Source organism: Epinephelus fuscoguttatus, linkage group LG2 (assembly GCF_011397635.1).
Source record: "Epinephelus fuscoguttatus linkage group LG2, E.fuscoguttatus.final_Chr_v1".
Taxonomy (NCBI): Eukaryota; Metazoa; Chordata; class Actinopteri; order Perciformes; family Serranidae; genus Epinephelus; species Epinephelus fuscoguttatus.
The window spans coordinates 46,286,217-46,299,635 of record NC_064753.1 but is presented as its reverse complement, the minus strand read 5'-3'; the positions used below and the strand labels follow the sequence as shown (position 1 = coordinate 46,299,635).

Sequence of the window (13,419 nt, the reverse complement as noted above, 5' to 3'; positions counted from 1 at the left end):
CAGTCTAGTGTTGCAGTTAAATCCAGGCTGAACTATAAATTAAATCCTACACCGTAGATAAGTATGCAGCGAATACCATTAGCTCTTTCGTATGGTGTAAATCCAGTTTAAGACGCAGATTGAATAATACCAGAATTTCGCTTCAACTCATGACAAAGCTAAAACAGTTTTTGAAATTAAATGTAATCTTGGCGATGTGGAAAGTGGGTTGGTTGTTATGCATTTCATGATTTTTTGGTGTGGTATCCTCTCCTAGCTGTAAACCCAAACACATCCTTACCATAGCTTACACTGAAAGATCCATAGATCTATTACAGCCCATTCTCATTCCAGGGTGTCAAGTATGGCAGCTTGGTCAGTGGCCATCAGCATCTGATTAGGACACACAAGGTACCCTTGAGCATCTGTATGAGATGCACTGGGCTGTCAACTAAATGAAATGTGGGGGGTAGCAGGCTAAGTAAGGCATTCCAATCTTCCCTCTTCCCAGCAACATTTTCCATCTCCTCCTGGGGGATCCCGAAACATTCCCAGGCCAGCTGAGACAAATAATCTCTCCAATGTGTTCAGGGTCTTCCCGAAGGGCTTCCTAGCAGTTGGTTGTACCCGGAAACCCTCCAATGGGAGGCGTCCAGGAGGCTTCTTGTTGAGATGCCCTAATCACCTTAACTGGCTCCTTTCAACACGAAGGAGCTCATCTTTACTCCGAGGTCCCTCTGGATGTCTCAGCTCCTCACCCTATCTCCAAGGCTGAGTCCTGCCGCCCTATGTAGGAAAACCTTGTATCTGTGACCTCATTCTTTCAGTCATTACCCAAAGCTCATGACCATAGGTGATTTTTTTTTTTTGGTGTGAAATCCCCTCCTTGCTGTAAACCAAAGCACATCCTTACCATAGCTTGCAATGAAAGATGCATAGATCTAAGACAGCCTGTTCTTATTCCCAAGACGTCAAATACGGCAGCTTGTTCAGTGGCCCTTAGCGTCTGATTCTGACCCACAAGGCTTGAACGTCTGTATGAGATGTACTGGGCTGTCAACAAACTCAAATGTAAACCCATCCATGGAAATTGCAGAGTTTAAAGAGTGCAAGAGAGTCAGAGTAAGGTGGGGAAGGGAGGTGGGAGGTGAGGTGGATGGGTCAAGCAGACACAGGACTTTCACCCAGGAGACCGTTGTTTGTGTCCTGTTCGAAACATTGACACATATGTCACATGACATCCTTAAATTATGTAACAAATGTACTTATTTCAACCCAAACCTTGATCTTTTTTCTCAGCCTAACCAAGTCATCTTATTGTCAAAACCTGAAGTAATTTTGGTGACAAAAATATGTTTCCTCTGAATATGGCAGTTTATTTTGAAAAGACACTATGCATGTAAGGAGCAGAAATTAACAACCTTCCCTGGGCATCTAAAACTGACACTAGAGGGTTACCCAGAGCATCACTGTCTGAAGCATAGGGCCACTGACCATGCTGCTGATTTGGATGAGTTGGAAGTGAGAATGTGTTTTCTATTAAACCTTCACATTTATCGTCAGGTTTTGGAATCTCAGTGTGTGTTTGTTTCATTGTCACAACTAAAATATGATAATCACTTGATGGCAGACATCCCGGATCTGGATTACAAACAAAATCTAATTGATTGCTTGTTGGCCCAAAACTGATTGTTCCCCAGAATTCATACATGTGAGACACATCTTTCAGATATGCAGGCAAACACAAAAAGATTAAAGGTAATAAGTGCACATTTCCCTTCTTCACCTGGACTCGTCTTCAGCTGTTATTTTATTATTTCACTCACATTTCTCTGCCTCATGTATCAACCATAGGAGATACTACATGCCTATTAGCCTCTGACTCCTTTGTGTCGAATCACCGTACCATTGCTCAAGTTGTACAGTAAAGGTATTCCTTGGTGGTGCCTCAAGGCAGCCTCCCAGCCTTTGAAATTGCATTTCAAACATTTTGTTTAGGGCTTTGACAGGACACATCTCTACTGCTCACAGCTCACACAGCTCTCCAGCAGCCAGCCGGGACTCCTTTAAATGAAGTAAAAAGCCTCAGTGACATCCAGCATTTTTCTTTTTTACTGAGAAACCTCTATCATTTCGCAGCTAGCCCTCTCTCTCTGACACTGTGGCCTGGGCAGGTCTCAGTGGAGCGGAGGGGGCGTGAGGCAGAGCACTGGAGCAGCCTTGAGTGTCTTAAGTGGACCTACAATCTCCGAGTTGACCTACACTGCTCAGATCAATTGAGCTTTTGAATTCCCCCACATTCCCACCTTTCAAGCAGGGCTCTGATTGTTTATATGTGGGTCAGGGAGTACTTGTATCTTACAGATATATGACTTTTTATGTGAATTGCTGTTTGTGTGCAACCAGCCAGCTCCTACTCAAGGCAGTAAGTGAGTTTTGATAGATTTAGTCCTCTATTTTATACAGAGAAATAACCCCTTGGAACACAAGTGATGATACGAGAAATATAAACTGAGCCTTGATGGAGGCTGATTTTCTAAAAGAATGAAAGAGGAAATTCATTCTATGTATTACAGATTTGCATGTGGTTACTTTGAGTGATATCACAGAAGATGATGTTTTATTGAATCTGTTTTAACTTCTTGTATTATTGCTTGGTTTGGAAATCTAAATCAGGCCAATAAGAATAGACTGGGAAGTCTTGTCAAAATTGCTGGTAAGATTTTAGGGCAGAGTCAGGCCAAACAGGCAGCCTCTTAGGACCAACCACTCCTGGATGACTTAAAGCATTTGCCCTCCAAACATTAAAAGGACCAAGAGATTTCCTGTTTCCTTCATCCCAAGTGCTGTTGATAAACTTAAAAGCAAATAGCACTCTGGCTGTATTCCTTGCACTTCCTTTGCACACTTGCACTTTGCATTCTTGTACCCTACATGTGTAGCCTACTCAGTATGGTATGAATTTCTATTTCTGTTTGCCTGCCCTGGTGATTTTTGTGTTGATGTGTTGTTGATAATGTCCTTTGATTTCTATTTTCATTTGAGCTCTGGCCGCAAAACAATTTTCTCTCCAGGGGAAGAGAACAACCCACAAATCACATTGCTATCAGCAGCCAAGCATTTTCTGTTTTTTATTATGTCAACAAGATATCAGATTATTGACACTTTTTCTCCTTTGCTGAAATATCAACTTGAGTTTAAAAACTAGGAGGAACGGGGCTGACAAACTAATCCAACCCTGGCTCCCCAAAGTTAAATTTACTGTATATACAACAACATTACATTTATCATCAACGATATAAGGAGTCATTTTTTAATTAATTTAGCTGCTAGGTTAAGTGTTGACTCAACTTTTGCAATAATATATCCATTAGTAGCAACTAAAGCATGGTGCAAAATGTTTTGTTTTTTTTCCAGGTTATGTTTTTGCATTTACATAAACTTGTTTAAGGTTAGTTTGAAACTGATTTATCATGAGACAAGACGTTTGCACTTTAAAAACATTTAACACAAACCCATCTCTAATCTTCAACTAAGTGCTTTTGTTGCCTAAACCACACACAAGACTCAAGATGCAAACCCCCAGTGAGAAGTCTGAGCTCTTCCTTATGATTTCCGTGCAGTACAAAAATGCAGGAGACTTCACTGGGAACAAAAACAAACACAAAACATTAGCTGTGAACACAATCCAAGCAGCAGTAAAGTTTCCTACATACAACGTACTTTGTGAAACAAATAAGTAGCATATAAACATGATTTCTCAGAGACAGGGTTGTTAAATCCTGATTTAAACTTAATCCTGGTTGGTGCAAACCACGCTGTGACACCGCCTTGTGACACTTTTTGTCAATCAAAGATGCATCACTTCTGTCGAGAGACAACCGTGGAGAGTGTTGGGCATGAAAAAAGCTGGAGAAGAAGAGCTGATCAGTGTGTGGAAACAAAAGAGGACTGAGGCAGGATCGGGGCTGTCAGTCCTGTCTGTCATTTCTCAGTAGATTATAGCCTGAGGTTCTGGAGCATGAGCTGAATGATGATCGCTTATTATTCTGTGTGCCCTTCTAATGAGTGGCTCCCAGCGGAGCAGCTCTCTGTGAAAACTGACTGGGGCACGCCAGAGGGCTAGGGGGCGGTGTGGGGGGCTTAACCTGCGTGCACGCTCAGACTTTTGATTTGCTTTTGTGACTCTGGTGATTCTGTGCTCATCCTCAGTTGAACTACGCAGAGTCCAGGCTGACCCAGCTGGAGGGCTGTCACTGCGAGAGGACCTGCAGCGCCAACGGCCTTGTCTATCGGGATAAGGAGCTGTGGGTGGAGCCTGAGAACTGTAGGAACTGTGCGTGTAAGGTGAGTGTCACCCCCATCCTCCCAATCAAAGAATGAGGCAACAGCTTTTAACTATAACTCTCTAAAAAATTTATCATATCCAGGTCAAGTCCATTTTATACAGCCCAATGTCACAAATCACAAATTTGCTTTACAGTCTGAACAGCGTACAGCATCCTTAATCTTTAAGGCTCAGACACATCATGCCAACATTAAAGAACTAGTGGCAATGAAGGCCGAGTGTTGCACATGGCCTGTTGTCACAGCCAAAAATTTGCACTTAAACACCCCACAAATCTTACAGCCAGCGGCCTGTTAGCATGTACATTCTGCGCCTGTGTGAGAGGAAATAACACTCCATAGCAGCAGGTTGCAGTACTCTGTATTCATCATTAAAAAATGGAAAGACCATTTTCAAGACGCTCGTTAGCCCGTTAACACATTAACAACACAACCCGATGTTGAAAGAATAAATGATATTTACTGTGCACCCTTGACATTAATACAAGCAGTTTTCTTGACTTTAGTCATTTGTTTACTTTCCTCACTTCCAACTCTTCTCATGAACTGAGTTGAACTACCAACTCACCGACTCACTCATTCACCGATGGTCTCCACGCATTAATCGGCCAGTAAGGGCAGACAATGGCCAACTGGTGCCAATGGTGCGGGACACACCACCAAAACTAGGGAGACGCTCACCAACGGCTCAGTATTGACCAACGGCTGACTGTTGGCTCGATGTGTCAGAGCCTTGAGACCCCTTGTTTCAGATGAGGATAAATTCCCAATAAAATCCTTTAAGTGGAAAAAAGTGCAGGGCAAGCAACAGAGGAAGGATTCCTCTCTCAGGATGGACAGATGTGCAATTAATGTTGTTTGTACATATTGAATACTTTCATCTAATTTTAAGCCAAGAAAGTATTATTTTATTCAAAAATGCAAAAAAAACAACAGCTGCAAGAAAATGACTCCAACCTGTTTCCAGTAAGAGTCAACGTGTTGCAAAGAAATCTGTAGAAATCACTGTGTTTTGAGATAAAGCAACTTAAGACTACGTTTATTTGACTCCTAACATTAAGTCCCCTTTATTTCCCCTTAAGCAGCTTTAAGATTATTGGAGTGATGTTACTCCACATTGTCTGACAGGACCTCTTTTTTTTTTTTCTAAAGTGTGTTTGGGCAGCCATGCCTTTATAGTAACAGTAAATAGATGACAGGATATGAGGGGAAAGACAGATTTGGTATAAAAGTTACCTGGCTGATAGGATGCTGCAGGTCATTGGTTGGTTTTTATTATGCTAACTTGCGCTTCCTCGCATCCTGTCTACTCCTGTGACCTGAAAATCGTTCCCCCTCTGCCATCGTGAGGATTTTCCAATCCCTTAAATGTGCTATGAGGAGACGAGGAGCTTAGACTGAGGAAACAGGTGTATCCTGTGCTTCTCTTCCTCCCATATCTCGTCCACATCCTCAGTGGGAAGAGCTAAGATGTGAGGAAGAGATGCGAGATAGGGAAATGAGGAGACACGTTAGCATTAAGCACCCATGGCCTCTGAAGCCCCAGGGCACCAAAGTGTTACATCCTGTTTATATTCAGCTTGTTTCAGCTCTTCATTGAAGGTATATAATGTTTTCACTCAGTGAAATATTCAGACTCAAGACACCATTGTGATTTGTGTTTGATAAAACTACCTCACCAAATTTTACAACTATTTTAAGAAAAGAAAATGTTGAGACTCAATAACAGACCTGAATGACCTGATTTGCAGTGTATCTTATAAAATGAAAGGGAAAACCTTAATAGCTGAGGGAAAGTGGGAACATCAGAAAGGCAAAAGACAAGCTTTATAAGAAAATAACCTCTGCATCACAGATGGATGATACATAACAGCAAAGCAGGATCTTAGAGTAGATTTATTTCTTTAATGGAAAGTCACTTCAACCCTTATTTCCTCCACTCTGAACACTTAGCTCCTTTAACTTGTCTTCCCATCAGACCACCCTCTTTCCCAGCCCCTGCATCATCTCTCCCTGCCTCCTGCCCGCCCCCTAACAAGCGCCCCCTAATAAGCCTCCCTGCCTGCGTTCATACTTAGAAGCCAGACTTTGAAATTTGTTGAATCAGGCCATCCCAGGCCCTGGGCAATTAGACTTGCTGCATCATTGCACATCAAGCACAGGGTGGAGTTTAGTCGGTCTGATTTCCTCCCGTGGACATGCTATTAACTGATAACCGCGGCGTCCTGGGGGAGCCATTTCCGATGACTCATGAAATGAAGAGGCGCTCGCAGAGAGAGATATCAGCCTCAAAAATGAAGGCAGCCCTTCAGGGCCTGAATAACTACCTGCTATCAGCTGGCCGCTCGGTTACAGTATCCGCAATCCAGCGCCCAATGATGAATATGTTATCTGATTGTATGACATTATAATTTTTTTTTTTCGTCAATTTGATAGCTTTCAGTTTCAGATTGCTTTCCCGAAGGTGGGATTCTGAACCATTTTGGATTTGTTTCCATTGTTAAAACTGCATTAGCCATTCAGAGTTGAGCTGTACTGTAATGGCACTGGATGAAAGTATACATCACACTGCATATATATGTTTTCTGTTGTTGGCAAGGGGTAAATATAATGTTTTTTTTCCACGCAAAGATTCCATGAATGTTGTGCAAATGTAAATTTAGACATAGAATGAAAAAGGGAAATGTCAGTGTGGCTTTTTTGGCAGTGCTCCAGCAAAAGCAGTACGTTCACCGTGAGCGTTGAATTTTTGCCTCTGATGTTCGCGTGTCTTGAGATAAAAAAAAAAAAAAAAAATCCTTTTCTTTCAGAATGGTGTGGTGGAGTGTCGCAGGATTTTCTGTCCTCCAGCAAACTGCTCCGAGGACTCGCTGCCTGTACACGTCGATGGGACGTGCTGCAAGAAATGCAGACGTAAGTATCAGTAACTCATATTTAGATCAAGCAGGAAGCAGAGATGTTCACAGCTACCCTGTGAAAATCCCCCCTCATGTTCAAGAATACTTTTCACACCACACAAATAGGCTAAGGTCAAATTAGCTGCTAACAGCTGATCATTTGTTTTTCTGCCAAGCAGTGGAAAAAATAAATGATGATCTACATTCGTTAAACATTGTAAATAACCCACATATTGCTCAGTCTGAACCATAGCCTCTTCCACTATTAGAATCTGATATTCTGACTCATATATTTTTCTGTAAAACCAGCATGGAGCAATCAGTGATGTCATCTTTGCATAGCTGGTTTCTTAAAAACATAATTCCTCTTTAAAATCATCATGGTTTTGTCAGTACACGTTGATGAAGAAATAAAATTAAGTTGTATCTTTTGCTACCTTTAGTTAATGGGAATCAATACTGACTTGCAAAAAACCAAGACTCTACATTGTCTTGATAGTTTGAGAGAAAGTGGGATTGAGCTCACATTAAGGATTGTTGATATCATTATTATAATTGGATATAATTATTGATATTAGATGATGATGTAATAATAGGAGGAGGAGGGCTCCTGCATGACTGCCAGTCAATGGAAGGCCATTTATACAATGTATTGACATTTAAATGTTTGACCAGTCGACCATTCCCTAAACCCTCCGTTGAATAGTTTTTCCAATCATACCTTAGCAACTGTAACTAGATACAGCAAGTATTAAGCCAATACTATACAATATCAAGAGTTTGGAGGGTGCTGTCTTTTTTTTGCCTTTCCAAAACAAAAACATAAGAGCCAAAGTGTAAGGAATGGATTTAACAGTTCATCTGCTCTAATGTATGATGCAAACATTCGGAAATGCCCAGTAGTCTGAAAAATGTCCAGTTGGATAGAAAGCCCATTTGTACAAGAGCTCATTATCCTGAAAACCAACGGCCATTACTCTGAAGGGCCATTTCTCCAAGGGCACTCTCCCAACTTGAAGGGCATGGCTAATTATTATGTTGAATGATGTCATCAGACCATGGCAAGGGCATAACCATCCCTACTCTGCATCTGATTGGCTAGTACTCGTGCCTTTGTTGACTGGGTTGGGTAGGTGTTGGTCTGAGGAGTGACATTAGTTAATGTTATGGTTAAGAATGTCAGAGTAAGCCAATCAGAGTCAGAGTAGGGCCAAGCAGCAACCTCCAGGTCTGAAAAATGAAGCCACATGCCAAAAATTGCAGTTCCTCTAATGGCCACTTGAGGCTGGCTCTAGAGGTTAATCAATCCCCCATAGACCCCCATGTTAAAATGGCCAATTTCACAGCAGAAATGAACATGTTTACAGTCTGGTACAACAAACAATTTTTGTCTCTGTAGGTAATTTCAACATTCATGATAATGCAGCACCGCAGCACCTCCACGGACTATTACATCCAGACAGTCCCGGTGTTTCCTCCTTAGGCTCCACTTCACTCAGCTGCCTGATAAACCCACTGCTTCTTCCCACTTTAACCTGAAAAACAAACCAGGGCTCGGTGCTCCGGTTGGATCCAAACGGAGAGCCGGGGCTAACGTTAGCTGGGAAACTAGCGGAGGCTAACTGACTGAGGGGAACTGCCCATTGGTTCGACATCCCATTGTTCCGACCATATTAAACTCATTGTTCCGAAGTCTGTTCCGAAGTCATCATGATGCCCTGTGGTTAAGGTCTGGTTAGGTTTAGGCACAAAAACCACTTGGTTAGGGTCAGGAAAAGGTCATGGTGTGGGTTAAAATGAAAAAGAAAATGACAAACTCATAAGCCGTGAGCCTGCTCCGCCTCAAGCCAGTCGTGGCGCACCATACGCCCGCCGCGAGCCGTTCAGCACCGCGGACAGTCGGACTAATGGGATGTCGAACCAATGGGCTGTCGAACCAATGACATGGACCCAGACCGTGCTTCCCTCCAGTCATGCTGCAGCTAACGCTCCGCTAGCTGCTCCCAGCTAGCTCCGGTTTGTTATTCAGGTTAAAGTGGGAAGAAGCAGCGGCTCTCAGGCAGCTGAGTGAAGTGGAGCCTGAGGAGGAAGCACCTGTTAGCTCCGGTTTCACTACAGGCAGATTCACTTGCTACAGGGGCGAGGAAGTAAAACCTGAACAGTCAATCAGAGTGATCTCTCTCACCGACAAGCTCCGCCACCAATTCAACATGCTCAATCGGCTGAAAAGCTGCTGACGCCAAAGTGTGGCTTGGTGTGTCAGGGCCTTTAAAGTTCTGATAATTAAGGGTGGGGCTGCTTTGAGCGACAGGCTGTCCAAATATGGTATTTCTGTTTCATATTAGCATTCCTGGCTAACTAGCGTTCTACCTGCAGTACTAACCATTATCTCTAGACTTTTAAAGAATATATCTAGGACATTTTGCAGCAGTTGAACTGTGTCGAGCCACTTCCTGTTCTTTGGATTTCAAACAACCATAAAACTTTGCTTGTCAGGGAAACATACACCTCAGTTGTTTTACACATTTTCACAAATTACCAGTGCTTTTGTTTTTCTACAGTCCTACGTACTGCACATACCCAGCTTGTTTGCTTAACAGCATAACATGCTATAGGAGGAACCGTTACATCCGGAGTCACTGTATATACAAAGAAGACGGCTGTTGCTTGTGGCTGATGTTCTGCTTGCACAATGAAACCAGAGTAAACTATCCACAAGAGCAAAGATCACAGCCGCCTGATTTTCATGAAAGCTGAAATGGAAGCACTATTTCTAGTATAACACACTCAGGGGTCTGGTAGCTGCTCAAAGACCCACGGACAACTGAGTGTCTCTTGCTATACTGCGAAAACACTAAATCCCTGAAGGATAGTTCGTCTTTGAATAATTCCAGCTCTCCTCTGCCTCCCTCCATCCCTCGACTCGCTTCTTCTTCCTCCTCTTCCTCCCCTGCGAACATCAGAGCTCTGGCACAGACGAACGAGGGAGCAGCGGTCCAGAGCTGTGACTGAGCGCTCCGTGGTCCTGCACCCTGGAGAGGAGAAAAGCAGGACTTCATATCATATGCTTCATTTTCTATTTCTGCTTTATCGCCAGAGGAATATGCAGAAGGGTCTCCTCTGTTGTATTCTTAATGCGCTGTTACATTTCCTCTCCACTTACGCACACTAGCCAAGAACAACTTTGTTTCTGACAGAATTAACTATGCAGAACTTCAGGCTGGAAACTTTTTTTTTTCCACAGGCAATATCAAAAGCATTTCTGAGAGTATCACAGGAGGTGATATTGTCAGAGTAATTATTCTATTCCTGGTATGACATGGTTCCTGTACTTACCTTAATAGAGTGTTACTGAAGCAGTTGTTTTCTATTTTTGTGCCCACAGCAAAATGTACCTACATGGGCCAGACCTTTTCTGAAGGCCAGCGCTTTTTATCCAGGAGCTGCAAGGAATGCAAGGTAACAATTCTACCTAAGTGCACACTTTTCCTCCAGCATTTAGCCTTTACTCTGAAGTCAAATATACCATACAGCTCTTCTCTTTCAGTGTAAGAGTGTAATGATAGCATATGGTGGATATCTCGGTGTGTTAGTCACTTAGCCAGCAGGCCATATGAATTTTCCCTCCCTCCCCCAATCTGTTCAATCTGCTTTTTTTCCTCCTCTCAAACGGCGAGATAGCCAGGTAATTAGAATAACTTATGAACACAGCAACACAAAGGCCTGATTTGAATAGAAGCTTCATCATTGCATGGATTCTAATTAAAGTCATTATTCCAGTTCACCATAGAACAGAGGTGAGCTTTCTTCATTGACGAGCCATTTATCTTTAAAGCCGCTATTTTAAGTTGAAAATTAGGGTTTTATGCATGTAATTGCTTACAAAGAGCCACGCAGTGGATTCCTGGACTCATTATTAGCCCTCAGGCACCTTGAAACATCATTATATTGTTTGTGAGCTTTGTTTCAAGCAATTACAGCCGTCTTGTAGTCCCGCAACTGAACCCTATTAAATGACCAATTTGTGGACAAATTGTTATACAAAGGGGCCTGGAAAGTTTTATTTTGACACTTTGATGGGTCTCTTGTGTCAGCATTTTGGTCCATGACGACTCATGAATCTCAGCTTGTGTGTTTTGAAGTATTTTTGAGTTGTTTCTGCACATCAGATGGTCTTTCTCTCCTCACATGGCGCCGCAGGAGAGGTGGGAAAAGCATCAATGAATATATGCATTGACATATGGAGAGAATAAGAAAGAGGAATCAGATTGGTGGTTGGTTTTGTGCCATCACGATGATGAAGTAACACTCAGCAGCCTACACTGTCAACTCAACTCAACTTTATTTATATAGCCCTTTAAAACAGCCACAGCTGAAACAAAGTGCTGTACATAAATAGAAAAAGCAACACAGGGACATAAAACAATTAACAGGAAGTAAATACTAAAATAATTGTTTATTGTTTTTAAAACAATTTAAAAACTCATTAAGCCCTGTGAGGGAAATTGTGATTTGTGATATTGGGCTTTATAAATAAAATTGATGATGATGGTTGATGAAAAACAATAAAACAATTTCAAAACAATAAAACAATAAATAAAACAAACCATAAAACACTAAAACAGAAGCAGAGTCTCACGCGGAGTTGAAAGCCAAGGAATAAAAATGGGTTTTTAGACGAGTTTTAAAAATGGACAGTGAGGAGGCTCGTCTAATGTGGAGGGGTAGCTCGTTCCACAATTTAGGAGCGGCAACGGAAAAAGCTCTGTCCCCTCTGAGCTTCCACCAAGAAACTGACTGTGGTGGCGTGTACGGGTTTTCCATCGCTCATGGTGTTAATGATCTCACCATGGCTGCCTGACGTGACCCAGTGAGCAGATACAGAGCGACGTTAGCATTTTTTCCGAATCCAATATTTATTGTCCTTTTAGTGCTGCTTTTGGTCTCCACCAACTCCTGAGAAATATCCATCGAGACCAAAATTCCACTGGAAAAACAAACAAAAAACCCACAAAATATCCCAACTTAAAGTCGTAAATTTACAAAATATGGAGTTGGATATTCCCTGAGACGCAAGTGGTAAATCTACAAGGAGAAAATAAAAAATACGACAAATAATATATGATAAACATTCTCTGAGATTATAAAATTATAAATCCGCAAGAAAACTTAGATTAGTCATAACCTAACAAGAAAATGTTTATTCTTTTCCCTGTCATTGTAATCGATCTCCAACAAAACATTACGTGATAACGGATGCGTTCCAAATCACATACTTTTTTTTTTTAATTCCAATTTTGCGTGATGGACTGTGACGGGTACATGAGCAAAAGGGTCATTGTCTTACTTCTATGACCTTTGATGGTTTCTCTGAATTTCTGGATATGTGGCACTGCTTTAATCCCGGTGTCCCCATCTAAGGGGTCAGCAACCCCCCCAGTGGTCACATGATAAATCTGAGAGGTCACCAAACGGGATAAATAATGGTTAAAAGTAATATGGTGTTTTACAGCAGGGGCGCTTGACTGTTCCTCCTCGTTGTTCGTTTGCCTGTGAATGAGCAAATAATGTGCACTGATTTTATGACTCAGTAGTTGCAAAAATATTTGTTATTTGATGAGTGTAATGAAGGCTCACGCTAAGCTAATTGTAATAGCAAATTGAAATCTGTTTGCGTCATGCACCTGCTTACCTCTGCTGGTTCATGTTCCAGATTGTTCAGGCAAAGGATGCAAACACTGGATAATGGTTCCAGGAGGGTCACAAGAAGCAGTGTTACACACCCAAATATAAACCTAACAAATACCAATAAATATCTTATATGAATAAATACATTCTTGGTCTAATTTAATACAAATTATGGCTTTTTGCATATTATTAGTGTACCATGAAATAAAGTGCAACCATAGCAGTGTCTGTGGTGTGATGAGGTTGATCCAGCGTTGCAAAGTGAAGCTATGTGGTTCCTTAACAAAACAAAAACCAAAAAAAAAACATGAATTTATTGACATGAATCCTGCAATCCTCCTTTTTTGTAATATTACCCTCCTTCCATTTTGTTTTCTTTACAATGACCCTAACATGGCGTCAAGTGATGCGACTGATAAATAATGCAAAGTAACTGTACTATTCAAAGATGACGTGAGGATGCACATCATTGACGAAAGTTGTGAAGGAGAAATCTTAGGGATTTGAG

The 13,419-nt window shown here is 41.8% G+C and overlaps 1 protein-coding gene across 2 annotated transcripts in view; it reads left to right on the top strand.

Moving 5' to 3' along the window:
* Positions 1-13,419, top strand: part of LOC125879618 (protein kinase C-binding protein NELL1-like) — a 455,619-nt gene that overhangs the window by 175,530 nt on the left and 266,670 nt on the right. For both annotated transcript variants that reach the window (XM_049561591.1, XM_049561583.1), the window contains exons 8-10: positions 4,192-4,326; positions 7,137-7,239; positions 10,609-10,682. In XM_049561591.1, the coding sequence (XP_049417548.1) occupies positions 4,192-4,326; positions 7,137-7,239; positions 10,609-10,682 (312 nt within the window). The remainder of the gene's footprint in view (positions 1-4,191; positions 4,327-7,136; positions 7,240-10,608; positions 10,683-13,419) is intronic.